The sequence below is a fragment of the Manis pentadactyla genome, chromosome 9 (assembly GCF_030020395.1).
Source record: "Manis pentadactyla isolate mManPen7 chromosome 9, mManPen7.hap1, whole genome shotgun sequence".
In the NCBI taxonomy this organism is placed as follows: Eukaryota; Metazoa; Chordata; class Mammalia; order Pholidota; family Manidae; genus Manis; species Manis pentadactyla.
The window spans coordinates 68789011-68811251 of record NC_080027.1 but is presented as its reverse complement, the minus strand read 5'-3'; the positions used below and the strand labels follow the sequence as shown (position 1 = coordinate 68811251).

Below are 22241 nucleotides of genomic sequence, written 5' to 3'. Positions count from 1 at the left end.
TATGGGAGAATATATTTGTAAATGACAGATCTGATAAAGGCTTGACATCCAAACTATATAAAGTGCTCACGTACCTCAACAAACAAAAAGCAAATAATCCAATTAAAAAATGGGCAGAGGAGCTGTACAGACAGTTCTCCAAAGAAGAAGTTCAGATGGCCAACCGACACATGTAAAGATGCTCCACATCACTAGTTATCAGAGAAATGCAAATTAAAACCACAATGAGATATCACCTCACACCAGTAAGGATGGCCACCATCCAAAAGACAAACAACAACAAATGTTGGCGAGGCGTGGAGAAAGAGGCACCCTCCTACACTGCTGGTGGGAATGTAAATTTGTTCAACTATTGTGGAAAGCAGTATGGAGGTTCCTCAAAATGCTCAAAATAGACTTACCATTTGACCCAGGAATTCCACTCCTAGGAATTTACCCTAAGAATGCAGCACTCCAGTTTGAAAAAGACAGATGTACCCCTATGTTTATCACAGCACTATTTACAATAGTCAAGAAATGGAAGCAACCTAAGTGTCCATCAGTAGAGGAATGGAGAAAGAAAATGTGGTACATATACACAATGGAATATTATTCAGCCTTAAGAAGAAAACAAATCCTACAATTTGCAACAACATGGATGGAGCTAGAGGGTATTATGCTCAGTGAAATAAGCCAAGCAGAGAAAGAGAAATACCAAATGATTTCACTCATCTGTGGTGTACAAGAACAAAGGAAAAACTGAAGGAACAAAACAGCAGCAGAATCACAGACCCCAAGAATGGACTAACAGTTACCAAAGGGAAAGGGACTGGGGAGAATGGGAGGGTGGGGAGGGATAAGGGCAGGGAAGAAGAAAGGGGATATTATGATTAGAATGTAATCGTAATAGGAGGGAGGGCTGTGCAACACAGAGAAGACAAGTAGTGATTCTACAACATCTTAGTATGGTGATGGACAGTGACTGTAATGGGGTTTGTGGGGGGGGGGGCTTGGGGTAGTGGAGAGCCTAGTAAACATAATGTTCATGTAATTGTAGATTAATGATAACAAAATAAAAAAATACTAAAAAAAATGCACATTAGGTGCTTAATGTTTTCCAGAAAAAAAATTAATGGATGGATAAATGCCAGGTTTTACAGATTTTTATCAAACTCTGCTTTAGGAAATTTTACCTGACCCTACCAAAAACACATTCTCAAAATACTTGAAGAAATATAAATCCTACTTAAATATGCCTCCCCTTCCTTTTGCAATAGAAAATAAAGAATAATGTTGAAAAGTTGTTCATATGTAATAACCAGTAAAGAAATATATATTTTTCTGGTATAATATACAGATATAATTTCAGCAAGATATTACCCTGAGAATAATATGCCAACTTTACCAAAGACATGATCCACAGAATTATATGGCAAATATGACACAGGGAAAAAATGGCCAAAAAAAAAAAATAGTAGACTGAAAATGGGTATTTTAAGTAAAATTTTGTATATTTAACAATGACAAATTAGACAACTTACTAATTATGCCTAATGATTTTCAGATTGCTTATATAAAATCCAACTACCCTCTAACTTAAGTGTTTCTAACATTTTTAAAAATAAAAGCTAACATTTATTGAACATTTAATAAGTACTACTTACTGTTCTAAGCACACTACATATACTAAACTCATTCAATCCTTACCACAACTCTAAGCAGTAGATACTATTATTATTTCCATTTTACAGATAGGTAAAACAGACAAGTTATTTGCCAAAAGGTTACATAACTAAAGAGCCATAAAGATACAACTGTAACTCCAGCATTGTATCCCCAGAGCCTGTAATATTAACCACTATGCTATAAACATAGACCACCAGCTTTATTTAATGCACTCATGTAATTGAATGGTGCTTTAATTACCTATGTATTTGTATTATCTGAAATTACTTTTTTTTTTAGGAGCCAGTATCTTATCGCTTAGTCGTACTCCACTTAGAAATACAGCATACTATGGAGTACCCAACAGAGGACAATGTACAGGCCTAAATAGTGGAATCTGAGGTATTTAAACTATCCACACTGTATGTTCAGATTTTTTTTGATTTTTTTTTTTAAGTAAACAAAAAGAAACCATCAATTCCAGTATCGGAATCACAACCACATGGGAAAATGCAATCAAGATTTTTAAAAAAACGCTTCTTTTGCCGCTATTAAATTCTTGTCTTCTTCATTCAATTTCTATGTATTTACTCAACTGTGTTCAAGATATAAAGTTTGAAGATTTTCTGATGCACTAATTGGCTATTATTGTGGATAAACATGAAAAGCCTCAATAATTAATTCTCCTCTTGGGTTGTTTCCTTGAATACCTCCCTAAAAATGGAAGGGGCAAGCTCTAAATGGAGTTCCTTCCCTCTCCTCTGAAGCCCAACATCCTACCAGATAACCCAAGGCATTCCTGCTGTCGGGGAAGAGCCAGCCACCCTGAATTATTTAAGGCAATTTAAGTTCCCTCTAGTCAGAGGGAGGAACAGAGAGTCAGGAAACCTGGACTACAGGGCCAACTCTGTGGTTTCCTAGGTAAGTAACTTAACTTTTCTCTGCCAACAAATTTCAGTTCAGGTTGTTCAGACCACGAAATTGGCCAGGTTAGTCTTTGAATGGTGGGGAAACAACGGTGATACGTCTGGAAACTACCAATCACCATCACTGCATATCAGCTTTTCCTTGAGAGAAAACCCGCTTGAAAACTTAATTCCTAAGGCCAAAACCTAACTGGAGGCTAGCACCCGAACCCAGAGAAAGTGAAAGGGGTTTAAAAGGAAGAATGCATCCTTCTACCTAAGAAATATACTGACGAGGGAAAAGTGTTTAGAAACTTCGGAACTCAGGATGAATTAGTTTTGATGAAAGGAAGCGGGAGCAGGGGTGTATGTTCCTTTATCGCGGGCGACTCCGGCGACCCGTGGAAGTTTTCCAAAGGCGCGGGGTGGGCTCCAAGAGAGTTCCCAGGACTCAGCCACCTTCTCCTCACCTGAGGCACGAAGATTTCTCGGCTGTCTTCTAACTCGAGCCAGCGACGACCCCCACGGTGCCGGAAAACCTCAACTTGCCACAGGTCTAAGTCCCTGCCCTGGGGGAAACTTGCAAGGACGGACAGATTGGGCCCACGTCCGCCCCAGCAACTGAAGGATCCGTCTTCCTTTAGTTCCGCCGTTTCCAGCCTCCAGCAACCACTGTTGCAGCTCCTGGGGCGGGGACTAAGACCCTACCACTGCAAGGTTTAAATTCACTTTTACTTAAGAAAAAAAATGTCTGATACAACTTTAAATCTAACTTTGCATTTTATCCTTAGCTGCACTCTTCTGAGTTTACTAAGAACCTTTGTTGAATTTGTGCTCTAAGAAACACCCCAGTTAGTTATACTGCGATTTTTAAAAGGCAGGAATTTGTCTCCTTAGCACTACGTGTTTCAAAACTTTTGGTTCTTTTTACTTCATTTCATTACAAAATACACCAGTCTCTTGTCCTTTCTGTTATACTGTTTAACGTCTTGGCTTATAACGTTAAAATTTCTGTGCTCAAGCTAAATATGCAATTCCTTAATAAAACGGACCTCATCTGAACACTAAATGGCAAGAGTAAACCACAATTTAAAGTTAAATGTAAAATAAGTACTTACATTTGGTGTAGAAACAACTGAGACTGGTAAATCTTATACAATATGGGTGTCAAAATGAAATGTTAAACACTTCTACTTATTCACCAGTGATCAATGCAATTTTACACAAAACTGGTAAAGCATCCGTATTTTCAGAGTAGATTAAAATAGCATTTTACTATCACTTAATCTAGAAAGTATTTCAGAGACAAATGACTGAATTCTGAATCGGCTGGTTTGTACAGTTCTAGAGGAATATTTTCTTTTAGGGATTTTTTTCAGTTTCCTCTTAAGTAAAATAAATAGTACCTACATCTCAATAGGGCTGTTTTGAAAATTAAATGAGATTAGCATATGTAAGTTAATAAAATGCCTGAGGCATCAAAGGTAAAGTTCTATAGAGTGACTGCATATTTGAAATAAAAGGGTTTCTTAATGTTATTACCAAACTCAGCACCACACAAATAACTACTGCATTAGTTAACATATATATAATATAGCCAGCAATTAGTAGCTTTACTGATGCCCTGTCATATAGCATCCATCACATACAATTAAGTGTTTCTGATTTTCACTAGGAAATAAGTATCCATAATATGGGGATTTTCCATACATTGTTTCATTAAAAATACTCTGCATTAGTGTTGTGCCATCCTATTTATATGGTGATATTGAATCGCCAGAATATAAGCACCAAGAGGGCAGGGAGTTTGACTCAATGGATACTATCAGACAAGCTACAATCAGTAATTGCGGAATAAACGAATACAATAATAGTAAATACAAAAACAATGAAATCCAGATTGTATTAAAAATATCCTGAAAAAGAGATGAGTTAGCAAACATATTTTGCATTTTTCCAGGTATTTTTTTTTCAAGTGTACACACTGAAATACCTTCAACCTAGGGCTAAAAAACTACTGCATCCAATAATGAAGTAGGCCAATAAATTTAAGTGAATTTATTTTGTAATGCCATCATTAGAAAGGAAAATTAAAAAATCAGCCAAACACCAAAGAATTTCAGTCAGGAAGTAGGCCTGGGAGTCCTGAGAAATGCATCCTAAGGACTCAAACCAAAAGCCCTGCACTTTAAATTAATTGAGGTGAATTGACCCCAATTTGGTTTGAGATAAAGCGGCTGGAAGAAACAGGTCCCTACACCTTTCAAAGAGTGGAAGGCCCAACTAGTCAACACAGAAAAAAAAATAACCAGAACCCATTAATACACACTCAACACGCTCAGTCTTGACCCCTAGCAGAGGCACACGACAACCCCTGCCCGCACCCGTCTCACTCACACCCTAAACCCTGAGACCCCTCCCTGCGCCCGCGCGTCTCGAGATGGCCTGGAGCTCCCACCTGCAACTCCAGCCCCGCCCCGCCCCGCCCCGCCCCGCCCACCTCGGCTACCGCCTCCGGAAACGGCCGTGCGTGTTGCCACGGCGACGCAGAGCTAGGCGGCGTCCTCTGCGCCGCGCGGCCGAGGCTCCCGGCTCCAAACGCGCCGCGGCATTGTGACGCAATGACGTTAAAAATCGCAGCCAATGAAACGACGCGCTGAGGAAGCTGGCTTGTGTTTGAATCTTGTGGCTGAGTTTGATTCGTTGCCGAGGTGAAGTGTCCCGGTAAACTCTCCTGGCCTGAGGTGAGTGAGAGGCCCGCGAAGAGAAAACTCTGGTCTCAGGGACGCCGCTTTTGAGTACCTGTGTCGCTGGAAGCGAAGGGTCCCTTGCCTCAGACGTAGAGGACCAACCAGGTGGACTTGTTGACAAACACGGAAACGTTGAGTCGGAGTGGGGATAGGAGTGGGTTTGGGGTGTAGGGGATAGTTGGCGTTCCTGTGGAGAAAGTGAAAGGAAGGAGGAATTTTAGAACCCGCTAGACCCTGGCTGGGCCTGATCAGGAGACCTTGACTGTTCAGGAGGAAGAGCAGGAGGGATCTCCTGCTTTAAATTCTGAGGCAGAAGATTTAAAGGGCATCCTGGCCGTTTTCCTAGACTTCGGTAAAGCACTTCACTGTCCAGCACCGTACAGCGTAGTGTAAAGTGTCTCCCGGACTCCAAATTTAGAGCGTTTCAGACACAGATAGATGTAAATGTTACTCTGGGCTTAACTATCAAATGAGGAGCCTTGGTTCATCAATTTATACACTTTTTGCCCGGCGAGGTTCTGCCGTTAACCTGGCAAGGGTCAATGTGGAACCTGACCTGAGTTCCAGTTGTAGTATAAAGATAAGACCTCCAGCACTGCCCCACGGGATTTTTGAGTAACTGATGATTTGGAAGAGAGGATACCTGGCAAAGCGTTATGCAAATGAAGGAACTTTAAGCATTGCGAATAATCAGTCCTTCACTGTTCTTAGTTTCTGCACACTCTCCTTAAGGAGCTCATTAGGGTTTCAGTTACCGAGAGATCAAGACTGACTGCAGTTTATAAAAGATTAACCAGATTTGAGTAATTCTGTTTTATAATATATGTAGTTTAGGTAATTAACAGTCGGATGAACCGTGTTAGGCATTATACAAGTTTTCCTAGGTAGAGTTATTCCACTACATTCAGGTTTGGGGAGGTATTTGTGAACTTCGGTGCTGGAGACTAAGATTCAAAGACTAGATAGTGTTTGTTATTAAGTTTCTGTTTTTTTCCTAAGAACTGTCTGTTTCAGTAAACACCACCGCCTTTATGGTGGTAATTAATCTCCTTTCACTAACCAAGTATTTAAAAGTACATAAAATTTTCATTCTATAAGTGCATCTCATCCCACTATAATTATATCTGGAATCAGTTAATATCCGCAGTAAAATGATCTCTATGCTGTCAACTCTATGAAAACTGGGAAGAAAAAGTAACCCAGTTGTCAGTGCTGCCCGTCCCTCCATTTGAAATTTTTGTTCTTGATGCTTGTAAATTAGTAGAAGCAGTGACTCTAACAAAAAGTTATTTCCAAAATGAAATTTTAGTCGCAGAAACTATAAATGATACTGAGGAGGATGATCCTGGTCCTAAAAAATGTCTGTTCAGTCTGAATCTAATTCAGGTTTGAGTTTGTATTTAAGAAATAATTTATAATTTATCATTACACATTCAAGATAATTTGTACACTATTTCCATTCCATTGTTTGAAAGTATCTACTGATTCCAGTAGAGCATGGATGAGAATATGGATTTTGCATTTGTACCTGAGTCAACATGCTGACTCCTCACTAGCTATGTCATAATGAAAAGTTCCTTACCCTAAAGCTAAGTCTTTGTTTTTGTAAAATGGAGGCAATAGAATATACCTTAGTGATTATTTTAACGATTGAATGAGATGATGAATGCTGAATGTTTGCTGTAATGCCTGGCCTAGAGAGTGTGCTCAAATGATAACTGTCGTCTAGTTGTCACCGTATTGACCTAATTCAAGAGTTCTCAACTAAGAGGATAGTTGCTGAGCATAGATGCTGTGTGATATCCAGCAAACACAGAGAAATTATAAACTTTGTTTTATGTCAGCATTCATTCAAAAACGATACTAGGCCCTGAGGTTTCTACCAAAAATAGACAAATATGTATTTTTAACTAATTCTAATAAGAAAAACTCTGGAGATTATATATTTCCATCAGGGAGAGTAGTGATGAAATACTTAAACTTTAGACTCAATCAGTCAGAGTTCAAATCCTATGTCTTGTGCTTCTGATAAGTGTAATGTTAGCCTGTTATATCTGTTCAATAGTTTTATTCCCCCTATAAAATAGGAATGATAATAATAATTTCATAGGATTGTGAATGAGAAGTATTTAAATTGCTTAGTACATCTGTATTTGTAGAATAAGAGCTGAATAGAAAATATTTCATAAATATTACTTATTAAATGAAAAAGTTTCTTGGTTTTTTTTTGTTTTTGTTTTTGAAATAAAATTACCTAGATTTGTCTAAAATCCAAACACTACAAAAGGATAGAAAGTAAGCCTGCTTGTCACCCAGACCTACGTATTTCCCCATTGTGGGGCAATTGATGTTATTAATTTCTTGAGTGTTCTTCCTGAGAGAGCCCATGCGTATACAAATATGTATGTATCTTATAAAAATACAAATGATTATATATAAATCTCCTATCCTGTGTGTTTTGCACACTATGTTCAAAATCTGTACTAGTTGATTTATTCATTTATTCAACAAATATGTAGAGTTCTAAATATTTGACAAGCCCTGTTCTAGGTTCTGGGGTACAAAGTCCATACTCTCACAGTACTTATATTCTAGAAGGCAAACAATAAATATGTGACCAGATAATATATATTTTCCAACTAGTCTAGATATTAAGGAGAAAAATAAAGCAGGTAAGAGATTGGAGAGGAAAGGACAGGGTGAAACTATTTTGAATGAAATCTTTAGGGAAAGCCTCTGTGAAGTAACATTTGAACAGAGAGCTGAATGATGAACCTGAGAGTTTAAGATTTGAAAATATCCTAAGGTAGAGCATCCAGATAAAGAGAAAAGAAAGTGCAAAGGCCATGAGGCCAAAACAAGACTGAAGTGTCTTAGGAACACTTAAGAAAAACAGTGTGACTGAAGAATAATCAAGGAGGAGGATGACACTCGAAGAAAAAGCCAGAGAGGTAGACAGGGACCAATTGTAGAACCTATACGATGTTCTAAGGACTGCATTTTATTCTTATGCTGGGAAATCACTGGAGAATTGAGAGTACAGGAATGACATGAGTAACTAACATGATATGATTGCTTTTAAAGAAGGTATCAGTACATATAATCAATTAATTAAATACAATTTCTGATTGTATTTGCATGTAAGTTGAGGTGGATCTTTAGCTTCTATTTTATCTAGGATTAGCAGTATCTAGTTATAAGTTAAGGATTTGTTCAACTTGGTTTATATTATCTTGCGGCTATTGAAGGGGATTAGATTTTAACACTTATTAAACATAGCAGAGGAATGAACTATTTATTACCCTTGTTAAGTAATACAATGTTTTAACACCCTCAATGAATAACATATAGCACAATCTTACCACTTTCGAAATTTTGTAAACAAGAAATTGGGCACATTGTTTAACTTTTTTTTAATGCCTCAGGGTCCTCATTATTATTGTCGATCATTGTCCTCTACTGTAATATGTTGATTATGAGAAATATATGTTTGCCTCTACTCTAGGTAAATTGCTTTGTTGGAGTCCATATCTACTTTTTATAATTAACTTATTTATTCATTAAGCAAATATTTGAGAATTTACTACATACCAGGTTCACTACAGAGATTAGGGATATGAAGGTAAAACCATACAGTCCCGTTAGCTGTTATTTTTGTCAATTTCTTGTACCCTCTTCTAATCATACACAATAATCATAAAATTTTAGAGCTAGAAAAAGACCTTAGATATCACATAGTCCAATCCTGTCATTTTATATATTCACAACTAAAGTCCTTTGTTAGCCCTCATTACTTTCTTTGTAATCTACTTTCTCTAGACTATACAAATACCTTTCTATTATAATGAACAGTGGTGTTGGAAGTGCTTTCTCCTTAATGTTTTAGGTTCCACCAACAAAATTCTACCGGCTTGCACTTTAGATTCCATTCAACAAATACCACTTGGGAACAGATATGACAAAATTTATCACAGGCTGTGATTCTACCTGAATAGTCATCTGAAAAGAATCTTTGAGTCAACACATTATTACACAGATCACAATATTTAGGCTGTTCTTTTCTACTTAGTAAAACATGGTCTAAGATTTTGATTTCTCTGTACCTTATTCAGAATCAATTACATGTTCATCTTTTTTACTTGGCTATGTTAGAAAAGAAAGCAGTCATCATGCAGTACTGTAGGAACAACCTTGTTAATCCCTGAAGACAGTGTATTTGTTTTTTGTTGTTTTTAAATTTTATTTTGGTATCATTAATCTACAATTACATGAAGGACATTATGTTCACTAGGCTCTCCCCTTCACCAAGTCCCCCCCCACCCACATACCCGTTCACAGTCACTGTCCATCAACATAGTAAGATGCTGTATAAAATCACTACTTGTCTTCTCTCTGTTGCACAGCCCTCCCCATGCCCCCCCACACTATACATGTTAATCATAATGCCCCCTTTCTTTTTTCCCGCCCTTATCCCTCCCTTCCCACCCGTCCTCCCCAGTCCCTTTCCCTTTGGTAACTGTTAGTCCATTCTTGGGTTCTGTGCTTCTGCTGCTGTTTTGTTCCTTCAGTTTTCTTTTGTTCTTATACTCCACAGATGAGTGAAATCATTTGGTACTTGTCTTTCTCCTCCTGGCTTATTTCACTGAGCATAATACCCTCTAACTCCATCCATGTTGTTGCAAATGGTAGGATCTGTTTTTTTCTTACAGCTTAGTAATATTCCATTGTGTATATGTACCACATATTCTTTATCCATTCTTTAGGTTGCTTCCATATCTTGGCTATTGTAAATAGTGCAGCGATAAACATAGGGGTGCATCTGTCTTTTTCAAACTGGAGTGCTGCATTCTTGGGGTAAATTCCTAGAAGTGGAATTCCTGGGTCAAATGGTATTTCTATTTTGAGCATTTTGAGGAACCTCCATACTGCTTTCCACAATGGTTGAACTAATTTACATTCCCACCAGCAGTGTAGTGAAGACAGTGTATTTGAACGTTGACTAATTTTTTACATTTTGGTGATTCTGTTGACATTAGGTGTTAATAAGAAATTATATTGATGCATGTGGTTTGGAAAAGTAGGGAAGTACGTGGTACTTTAAAAATTAAGATGGATGTCCATCTTAAAATTTGTAACAAGTTGTAAAACAAAGTTGTATTTGATACTATACTTTTTAGACCCTTTTAAGTAGTTACTAAAATTTGCCCATGAAACATTGCTTGAGTAAGATTTATTGCCTTCTAAAATATCCTCAATAATTCCTAGTTAGTTTCAAATATAAACTTTCTATAGCCTTGCATTCAAGATCTAAATCTGTCCCCACTCTTACCAGTTTTATTTTTTTAATGCACTCTCTTCCTTCCCTTTTGTTCTCTCCAGATGTATCAGGACTGACCAAAGGTAAATTGAGCATTTCTTCAGATGCTATAGACTGCAATCATCTAAAACTAAACAGTTAAAAGAAATGAGATTTAAGCAAATTGACCATGCAGCCAGTGATGTCCTCTGCATAAGCTGTTTCCTGCCACAGTTTATGGACTTGCTGCCTAAAAGCCTCTTGCCTTGGAGACACATTTTCTCACTCTCTCACTTTAGTTTCTGTAAAAAGTCACCCCACCAGACAAGCTTCTCTCAACTGCCCTGTCTAACATAGGAACCCACATATAATCTCCTGACCTTCTCTATCCCAGCGTCCAGAAAAATGCCTAGCACATAGAAGGCACTTAATAAATATTTATTGAATACTTACCTAATTTTCCTTCCTGAAATGCTTATTTTACCTGATTAATAACTATCCATCCTTCATCTTTAAGCTCCAGTCACTTCCTCTGGAAAGATTTCCCACTATATTAACCCCCTGTGGTGGTTTTACAGTGGCATTATTTACCTTTACTTCATAGCATTTGTCACACTTACTACACCTTTAAATACTTTTATCACTATTTTATTAATATCTGTTTCTTTACTGTTTATAATAATAGTGATAGCAGCAAACACTTGTAGTGCATACTCTGCTAGACATTGCTCTAAGTGCTTTATCCTCACAACAACTCTATGAGATAGGTATTACTATTATTCCCCCATTACAGATGAGAAAACAGCCACAAGGAGCATAAGTAAGTTGCCCACTGTCACAGTCAGTAAGTAGAGCTGGAACTTTAACCAAAGCTGTCTAGCTCCAACATCTGTAGTTATTAAGTTAATTAGTTAATTGGTTAATTAGCAAGAGGTACCATCCAACTGTGAGATTTGAAGGTCTATTTTGAAATAATCACCTGATGTTTTATATATGTTTAACCATTACATTATTGTATCTGTCATTGAAAAAAAAAAAAGCATGTCAGGTAAAGTCAAGGCATATTGCATATTTATAAAGCTTTTAGAAATGTAGTTAATTTTTTGGTATCATGAAGAATGTGGTATGCCACCAGCCTTTAATAGACAGGGAGCTGAAATGCTAAACATCCCGGAATACATGGAACAGTTCCAAATAAGGAAAACTTGTCCTACCCAAAGTGCCAATCACAAGCCCATTGGAAACACTAAAAATGATGGACCAAAATATTTAGGAAGAATAGGCAGAAATGGGGGCAGATAGGAAAGAGAATTGACATTTATTAAATACCTTAATACACTTAATACTTGTTACAATACTTGTTATCTCTTTTAGCTCTTACAATCATGCTATGAGGTATAATCTCTTTTACACATATGAGAAATCTGAGACTAAGTGAGGCTAAGTCACTTGTCCAAGGTCATATAAGGAGGTACTGGTGCTTTATGGTATTTAGCTAGACAGAAGCTCATGGATGAAGAAGGAGGGGAGTAGTAATTCACCTGGGACCTGATGTTAGAATCTAAATGACCATCCTTTCCTCTTCAGCATTCTATTTTGGGGGAAGGACAGAGTCCTAAAAAGGGTGTGCTATGTCCAGCATCTTCTGCTTTTAGATTGCTTTGGCCTTATTTGAATTCTCCAAAAATATATGGTTTTATGACATATTTTAGCTTTATCATTGCTATTATTTCTCCCATTGTAAAAACAAACAACTATTTTAATCCTTCCTCTCCCTCCTCCCTCACCATTTCTTCGCTCATTTTTGCATTAGTACTTCCTGTATTCACTGAGTCTTCTCCCATTCAGACTTTTGCCCCACCATCTCTCCAGAATTGTTCTTTTCATTGGCCTCTGTGTTACTAAATCCCGTGGTTACTTCTTAGTAAGTAGTTGACCTATTAAACAGTATTTAACACAATGATAATTATTTCTTCCTTGATTTAAAGGTTCCCCCTAAATTTTAATGCCATTTTTAAATTAAAAATTTCAAATGTCTTTAAGACTCTGAGGACAGCCTTTACTTTCTTAACTTGGATTCCTGCTGCCTCCATGTTTCCACTTAAGTGTCTACTAAATTCTCAGATTTAAGAGGTCTAGAATGGAATGCCTCATCCTCCCCCCAAAACACTGTTCTACCCTCTGTGTCAGTTGATGGCTACTCCAAACTTCCAACACTCGGGCCAAACAAGAACTTTGGAGTTTTCTTGAATCCTGTCTTTATCTCATACTCCACATCTATCAGGAAATTCTATTGTTTTTACTTGTAGACTACATCCAGAATTGGACCACCACCCTGTTCTGAGTTGACAGCATCAGCATCATCTTTTGTCTGTCTTCCTTCAGTGGTCTAGCAAATCTTTATTCCTTATGGTATGTTATGTACATAGTAGCAAGAGTGTTTATATCACAATAGAAAAACTTAAGTGATCTACACACAAAAGACCCTGATAAATCTCTTTATTTGAAATGTTAGTCAGACCTGGGCTTTCAGCTAAGCCACATATAAAGCTAGGCTACCCAAAAACCTAACTCTGATTCTCTCATGGGCTCCAGCACTAGTTCAGTTTGAGTCAGGGAAATGGACTGAAAAGGATCTCTCAGAATCATGTCAAGGTAATGAAAGGAGATCCTTGGCTTGTGAACTATTTTTAGTAAGTGATCCTGGCTACAAACCACGGGAGTGAAAATTGATACTATCAGGTTCATCTCTACCTGTATTTCAGAGACTCATAAAGTTAAAATATTAGTTGCAAGGAAGCATCAATTAGCTCAGTTTATGAAGGTGATAGAGATTGTGTATACTCTGTGGTGTACTCAGAGATCCTAATCTCTGAATGTTAAAGTCTCAGCTTTATCATGATCCAAAATTAGGGTATATCAATGATAGCTTTAAAAATTATCATCTAACTGTATGACTGCCTCAGATTAAAAACAAGAAAAGTCAAGATAAACTAACAAAGATCATTAATTTGGGAGCTCCAACTATCCAGAAAATCTAGAATCTACAAGTTAAGACCAAGGTGGGAAAAAAAACCTTTAGTATTCACTAATTTATTTATTCATCAAATACTGAGATTGTCTACCATGTGCCAGGAACTGGTTTAGGCTCTTGAAACACATTGATAAGCAAAACACATTTTTTAAAGGTGCCCTTAAATAGCTTATAGTTTAACTAGAAGAGAAAAGATAACAAGTACTATAAATAAGTAAAAAATATGTTTTAGGAGGTGATAAAAGCTTTGGGAAAAAAATAGGGCAGTATAAGGGTGATTAGGAATTGGGTTGGCATTTTTAATGGTGGGCAGATGGGCAACATGAGCAAGATGTGAGGGAGTTAAGTCATGCAGATTTTGAGGGAAGCACTTAACAATAGAAAGAATGGCTTGTGGAAAGAACCTACTGTGGGGCTTGCTGTGTCAGCTGGAATGGAGTGAGCAAAGACAGCAACAAGATGTTAGGTGAAAAATGTAGGCCATTGAAAAAACTTCAACTTGTATTCTGTATAAGATAAAGAACCATTGGAAAATTTTGAACCAAGGAGTGAAAAAAAATGTATATTACATATATATACATGAAATATATATGTATATACATAAACACGCATATATGAGTAAATATGTAAATAATACATATATACATGTAGATATACATGCATAGATAGCTGAATAGATATATGTGTGTGTATGTATGCATATAAATATTTACCTGGTGGTGGAACAAAATGAACACATCTTTTTAATGACTACTACATGCCAGTCAGTTTGTATGCAAGTAGAACTAATATTAATACTATATTTTCCTTTTTAATTTCAGAGAAATATTCAGGCATTCATATAAGCAGAGGAATCAAGATAAGCAACAATGTCTGTCACTGAGGAAGAACTGGGTCACCACATGAAAGTGGTTGTTCGTGTGCGTCCTGAAAACACAAAGGAAAAGAAATCTGGATTCCATAAAGTGGTCCATGTTGTGGATAAGCATATCTTAGTTTTTGATCCCAAACAAGAAGAAATTAGTTTTTTCCATGGCAAGAAAATTCTAAATAGAGATATTACAAAGAGACAAAATAAAGATCTTAAGTTTGTATTTGATGCTGTTTTTGATGAAACTTCAACTCAACTGGAAGTTTTTGAGCACACTACTAAGCCAATTCTTCGTAGTTTTTTGAATGGATATAATTGCACAGGTAATTGTTTCCCCTGGGGTTTAATTTTTCCATCTGATTTCAGTTTTACATTAGAAGGTACATCTCCTAGTACTTTTTTTTAGACATAGTTTTAAAAAAGGTCCTTTTTGCTAAAAATTCTTAAGTTCAGTAGATTTTCACGATAAATGTAGAGTTTCTTTGATTTTGTGTGTGTGTGTGTGTGTGTGAGAGAGAGAGAGAGAGAGAGAGAGAGAGAGAGAGACTGTGTGTGAGACTGTGTGAAACTTTCTCTTCCAGGGTCTTGCTATGGTAGCTATAAATGGTCATCCTTTCAGTTTCCTGTGTTATTATAACCACATGCTTCTTGCCATTGATACCAGATTTCTCACTATTTATATTCATAACTATTCCCACTGCTTACCTATACAGCTCTATACCTGGGGCATAGATATTTCTGAACACTTGGATATTTCTTTATGGCACCATTTTTCTTTAGCTTGAAATGAAAATGTTAAAGCCCATGTTAGTTGAGTATCATGTGCTGTTTTAACATATCTTCAGCCCAAAAAGCATCTTTAGTGCTCTGGACAGACCTGTAATTGCCTTTGAAAGCAGCCATGTTGATTTCCTAGAAAAAGAGATGTTTAAATGGCCAGTTAATTCAATGCTTACATGGCACTTAATAATATTATCTTTTTCTAATTGCCCCAGCTTAGGATATTTTCTTTAAGATACCCCAAAACTGTTAACACATTTCTTTGGCTTTCAGTAATTCATTCGATTTTATTACAGCAGACTTACACATTTGGTAAAGCAAGAGTGGAATGTGGTTTATTGATTAAAGCTGCTGTGATTCTCATTTTTAAGCAGATATTCTTTCTTCATTCAACCCCATCTTGTCTCTAGAGACTTTTAAAGTTTTTCTTGACATATGAAAAATTTCTACCAAACTAATAGTGTATCTTTGACATCATCTTGGCTTTTTATTCTTATCCAGATATCTAAAGACTTGTGTACTACTGTATTACATAAAATGTAATAAAGTGAAACATGCATCAGTTTATTCTACTGAGAAGTACTTTTGTAGTTTAACATTTAGCTGAGCAGAGAGATTTAACTTACAAAAATATTCTTACCAGTAATAATATGAGAACTTACTGCCTTAACTGAATATTATGTTGGGTATTTGCCATATGTAAATCAGAGAGGAAAAAGTGTGTGTGTGTTGTGTTGCATTTGAAGAAATACATCGTTTTAATGTTGTACTGGGTAGAATCTTAAAAACAAATTAATTTTCCTAAAACAAGAATTTTTTAAAGAATTATATAAAGGCTTCTGTCTGGAATTCATTCATTCAGCAAACTTAAGTACTGAGTACCTGCTGTCTACAAGGTGATTTGCTAGGAGTGTAAAGTACATGGCCCCACCCTTGGTGGAGCTCACAGTAGGATATACAGTGTGATACATGATAGAATAGAAGGATGTGCAGCATATACTAAGGGCTTAAATGAGGGAGTAGGCATTTCTGCCTGTGATGGTCATGGAAGGCACAGGAAAGTGACATTTGTTCTGAATGTTTAGAACAGGGGAAAGTTTCCCAGCCAGATTAAGTATGACAAAGGCAGTGAAATAGAAAATGACCAGCACATGCAGAGAATTTCAAATCTTGTATACGTAGACCACAAAAAAGAAAGAAATAAGCTGGAGAGAGAGCCAGATGCCATCTCTTAGAGGGCCTAATATATATTCCAAGGTGAGGAAATTTTTCTCATGTAGGTCTGTGGAACAATTAAGGTTTAACATACTCAGATTCTGTTTTCATAAAAATAAGTAAATTCTAAGGATGGATCAAAGAAGATTGAGACTAGGTAAAAAGATGGATAATTGAGAAATTTTCTAAGACTGCTGTAGAAGAAAGGATGTGAGGGGAGAATGGTGGGTGATACTAATACTAATCAGAATAGACAAAAGGAGTAAGATTTCTGCTAAAATTCCCATATGTTTAGGATAAGACTATAAATTAATTTCAGATATAATTGGGTTTAATGTTCCTATTCAGGATATCCAGATTGATATACTAGACAATGGATATAATAATATATGTTTAACAAAGAGCTTTAATCCCTTTTCATAAAACTCAGTACTTGCATATGGTGCCACTGGAGCTGGGAAGACCCACACAATGCTAGGATCAGCTGCTGAACCTGGAGTGATGTACCTAACATTGTTAGACCTTTATAAATACATGGATGAAATTAAAGAAGAGAAAGTATGTAGTATCGCAGTTTCTTATCTGGAGGTAAGTTGGCAATATTTTTCAATTTAGCAATAGTATTGAGAAATCTTTCTTTAAGAAGTCCCATTGTCCATTCAAATTATTCTATCATACAGGAATTTTCTCATGAATATATAAAAGCATTAAAATCCCTAGTATTAAGTGTTTGTTATGCATTTTACTGTTTTTCTGCTTCTTTGGCTTACAGAGAAGTAACAAAGAACTTCCAGATAGATAACATTTACCCAGATTTCCTATTCTTAACATTTTATTCTCTTTGTTTTTTCTCTTTATGTATGTATATTTCTTTTTTCTGAACTATGTAAGTTACAGACTTGTAAAAACAGGAAATTTTCTTAAATAACCACTGAATAGTTACCAACATCAGGAAATTAACAATGATACAAAGCTACTATCTAATCCATAGACCTTAATGAGATTTTGCTAATTATTCCAGTACTCCTATTGAAAAAGAAAATCTAAGATCATTAATTGCATTCAATTGTCATATCTCTTTAGTCTCCTTTATCTTGATTTATTTTCTTACTATTTTGTCACTGCCACAAAACCCATATTGTTATGATTTTATTCAAGTTTATACTGTCAGGAACATCACAGAAGTGTTGTGTTCTTACGACATCATTATAAAGAGGCTTGTATGGTTAGTCCCATTACTGGCTATCTTAACTTTGATCACTTTCCTTAGGTTGGTGTCTCCACTATAAACATACTTTACCCTTCATAATTAATAAGTATCTTTTATGAGACAGTGTAAATCTCTTACTCCTCAAACTTTCATCTATTAGTGTTAGCATCCATTGATGATTCATGCCTGAACCAATTATTATGATAGATGATAGTGCTTCCTAAATCCTATGATTTCTTGTACATTTATTCATTGACTTTCTACTGTAAAGAGCTTTTCCTTTCCTTTATTAGTGTGGACTCATGGATTCTTAACATTTTTCAATAGATTATAGTCTCTTTCTATAATTATTTACATGCTTAAACTGTGCCAGATTTGACCCATTAAGATCTTTCATGTTGTCTCTGTCTTTTTGACATACCCCATCATTCTTTGAGAACTTCTGCCCTCTTAATAGCTGGCATTCAACAAATCATAACTTAGTGTCATGCACTCCAACTTTGAGTTCAGATCATGTTTCAGAAACTGGTGTAGAAGCATAAATCCTTCATTTTACTGCCTATTTATTTGTGGTATCAGAAAATTTCTAGCAGTCACAGTTCTCTTACTGACATCTTGTAATTTGGTTCCTATAAGAGAGTTTCTTTACACTTCAAAAATTAAGATTATGTATGATGCTAAAAATTTTATTTCAGTCTGTAGAACTTGGAGATAAAAGAGAAGTACAACTCATTTTCTGTAGTAGGTATTGAAGAGAATTGTTCTGAACTTAATTAGAAAGAGAGCATGGAAATATTCATTTTCTTCTTCAGATACTTTTAAAATTGGGATAATTTTAAAATTGGGTTATCTTTATAACATTTTTAGTTTTTTTATTTTATTTCAATCTGCTTTCATCTTTTTAGTGATAAAGTAGTATCTAATCTAATGTTTTTCCACTCAGACTATGCACCAGAATTGGCTATGGAGCTTTTTGAAATAGATGTGCCCAGGCCTCTCACCTCTTGGATATACATTTTAATTTAATAGGTTTGGGTTGTGGCTTTTTTAAAAGCTCCCAGGTGAATTTGATACATGGACTAGTTTTAGAGTGATTGTTCTAATTGTGTATTTTGTATGATTGAAATAGGTAAGGGGAAGCATTAGAAAACTGACTTCCACTTATCCGAAAAATAAAAATAAGAACCAAAAAATTATCTCTTCATGTTATCATTTTACTACTTTTAAGAGTTTATTACATTTAAAAATGGTTATTAATTATAGAAAATTTTATCAGCAATGAATTATCATTATGGGTCAGTTATTAGAATGTGGAATAACTTAAATAAAATAACTTTTAAAGGCTTAATTTTGTATGTTTTTAAAATCTTATCAATAATAGTTATAATTGTCATTTCATTTCATTTCATTGGCAAAAAGAAAATTTAGTACCTTTAGTAAATTCATAAAATCATAAATTTAGTAAATTCATTAAGGTATTAATGAACTATTTCTATGCATTAGTTATAGAAATTACTTTTAAAAAGTTGCCAGAGATATAAAATAATAGATGCATATTCAGTGCCATATAGTAGAGTGAAGATATTTAAGCTCCAATCCCTGCTCTGCTATTACCTTCATGACCATGACCTAATCACTTAACTTCTTAGAGCCTCAGTTCCCCTCATTGTTCCAAGATGGGCAGTCCTGTAATGGAATTTATTATTAAGATTACATGTTGAACTCAAGTAATTGAAGGACAAATGAAATAAATACAATCCATTCTTGATTATGGATTTTCTTTAACGTTTAAGCTCTAAACATTTCACATCCACTAGAATATCCCAAGACCATGTGTCCCATATATTTCCAAGAAATAGGAAAAGGCAAGTCCAGCTATCTTATTTCTGATTCACTGTAGTCCTCAAGTTAGGAATTGTAGGGTGAGAGTATAATGGCTCCACTTAAGTTTCAGTTTCAAACCTTAGTAATCAAACTTTTTCACAGATGGTTGAAAAATAAAGGCAACGTGCGATAGAAGGGGTGAGATGAACAAAAATGAACTGCTCTTGTCTTTAAGATAAAATTCCAATATAGTCTTAAGTCAGCAGTGTGTGTATATGTGCTGTATATCACTATTATTTCAGCATCAATGCTAGGACAGTTCTTTTTATTTTAAGGTATATAATGAACAGATCCGTGACCTCCTGGTAAATTCAGCGCCACTTGCTGTCCGGGATGATGCCCAAAAAGGGGTGGTTGTTCAGGAACTGACTTTACATCAGGTATGTTTATAAACTTCTTTTTCCTTTGTTTGAATAGCAAGTGTGCTTATTTACTTATTTTCCATTGTGCTTTAGAAAGAGGAAAAATAATGAAGTGCAGAGTTAAAGTAACCAGGGTATATCATCAGTCTTATTTTGTTTTCCCTTCAAAAAATTGAGCTTTTCTTTTAAAAATCTACTTGAATATTTAATATCAAGTATTATTCTGCTTAAAGCATTTATATTTTATCTCCTCAAATTTACAAGATATTATCTACTATTCATCATACAACACCAAAGTACTGAGCAAGTGATAAAATCAATATTTAATGGGATTTGATTTCTAGAGAGCATTTTCTTACCTTTTATTTTATCTTTAAAAGTCTTCTTGTTTGTTGAAAGTTTATTTACAAATTTACAGAGAGAGGGCTAATTTATAAATATTTTATATTTAAACTTATCTAGCCTAAATCCTCAGAGGAAATTTTACAGTTATTGGATAAAGGCAACAAAAATAGGACACAGCATCCCACTGATATGAATGCTACATCTTCTCGTTCTCATGCTGTTTTCCAGGTAAGAGGCCATTACACTATCACTTTAAAAATTGTATTTGAAATAAATTAAGCCAAATTCATGGATGGCAATTTTCACACATACTGAAAAAACTATCTATCTCTTAATCTGTGGACTTCTCTATTTCTCAGCACTTCCTTTATTTGGAGCTGTGTGAAGATTCTAATTCTATGAAATTAAGATGATATATATCCAAAATGTAAATATTTACCTGTGTGAAGATGTAGGATAGTAAAGTGGTAGTGTTAAAGGATTTTTTCCTTGTCTTTTTTTTAAGTTGGTAAAAATATTTAATCTTTCCAAAAGATAATCTTATATTCAGAGCAAACTTTTCTTAATAGATCTAGATTTATAGAACCATTAAATTGGGGAAATACTGATTCATTTTTTTAAAAGGTTCCACCGTAGTGTCCATGTAAGTAGCATTCTTTGAGGAAATATGACTCAGTTGGTAACAGAACTTTGTAGGAATACAGTTCTACAAAGATCAGAAGCATAGGTTAGTAGGCATTATTTCTGATAGTTTCTAGCCCTGTTAAAATCCAACTGACTATATATAGCTTCATTCTAGATTATGCTATGTGGAATGTATCTTTTAGAAATAAATTATTGTAGTTGAAAGTTCATTATCTGAGACAATCAAGTCATTCAGAAAGTCTCCAGACCACAAAATTTTATGAATGTTTTCTTTTCTTACCACTGACTCTTCATTTATCTGTACTCTTGAGAGAAATGTTTATCTGTGATAGATATTTACCCAAAATGTCTTAGACCCTGCTTTGTAAGAAAGTTTAGCAAAAGTGTTTTATATTGGAGTAGTAGCTCACCTTCCCTGTCTTTTCTAAGTTTGCCACTTAATTTCAGTTAACTACAAAGTAGCTTGAAGTATCTGAATAAATTATATGTTACTTTAATGGACTGTTTGAACATGACAAATATACTTTGGTATCTTTTTTTATATGTGACATTTTCTTAATTGTGAAAACATACAACGATTTTGGGAATAGGAATAAATTTACTCTTCAATTTGGGTCAGCATTCAAACTCAGCTTTCCTTTGGGAACAATCTGGAGACATTTGAGGCATTCTGACCACTTCCTTATTTAGTTTTCTCTTAGGAGCATTATTTCCAGAGGACCTGTGCCCCCCACCACCACCTCTTATAATTCTATGTTCTGGTTCAAGGGTTACCAGAATACAAATGGTGGTGGTTTTGACCTTCTATCAGACCAAAAGTTATTTGCCTTCTGGTACACATATAGGAAGTCTTTTCATTTTCAAATTTTTCCCAACTTTGGTAATTTCTTCTAATACTCTTAGATATCAGCCAGTCAGGTTATACTTCAATCAGTTTGTTTTTAAAATTAAAGTAATTTTGATTTCATACTCCTTCAAAAAGTAAAAGTGTACATTTCTCTTTTAATTTTGTTAATTTTTATCCTCATTTTCCCTTATTTGTAATTTCAAAAAGATTTATTTGCGACAACAAGACAAAACAGCAAGCATTAGTCAAAATGTCCGAATTGCCAAGATGTCACTCATTGACCTGGCAGGATCTGAGAGAGCCAGTACTACCAACGCTAAAGGGTCCCGGTTTATAGAAGGCACAAATATTAATCGATCACTCTTAGCTCTTGGGAATGTCATCAATGTCTTAGCAGATGCAAAGGTGGGTACTCAATGTTTCTTTAAATATTTTGAAATGTTGAAATACATG

General features: G+C 35.4%; 2 protein-coding genes across 8 annotated transcripts in view; one reads left to right on the top strand and one right to left on the bottom strand.

Moving 5' to 3' along the window:
* The window catches only part of METTL15 (methyltransferase 15, mitochondrial 12S rRNA N4-cytidine), a 209103-nt gene extending 205478 nt beyond the window's left edge, over window positions 1-3625 (bottom strand). For 2 of the 3 annotated variants that reach the window (XM_036879065.2, XM_036879064.2), the window contains exon 1: window positions 3020-3625. The gene's annotated coding sequence lies outside the window, so the exon portion shown is untranslated. The remainder of the gene's footprint in view (window positions 1-3019) is intronic. The other variant, XM_036879062.2, reaches the window with a different exon arrangement.
* A 1555-nt stretch (window positions 3626-5180) lies between these two features.
* Window positions 5181-22241, top strand: part of KIF18A (kinesin family member 18A) — a 77984-nt gene continuing 60923 nt past the window's right edge. For 3 of the 5 annotated variants that reach the window (XR_005023460.2, XM_036879085.2, XM_057507525.1), the window contains exons 1-6: window positions 5181-5293; window positions 14451-14823; window positions 16926-17083; window positions 19865-19969; window positions 20414-20524; window positions 21996-22193. Coding sequence is in view for 4 of the 5 variants with exons in the window: in XM_036879085.2 (XP_036734980.1) it covers window positions 14499-14823; window positions 16926-17083; window positions 19865-19969; window positions 20414-20524; window positions 21996-22193 (897 nt within the window). In the remaining variant the exon portion in view is untranslated. Of the gene's footprint in view, window positions 5431-14450; window positions 14824-16925; window positions 17084-19864; window positions 19970-20413; window positions 20525-21995; window positions 22194-22241 lie in introns of all 5 variants that reach the window. The other 2 variants (XM_036879086.2, XM_057507524.1) reach the window with 2 other exon arrangements.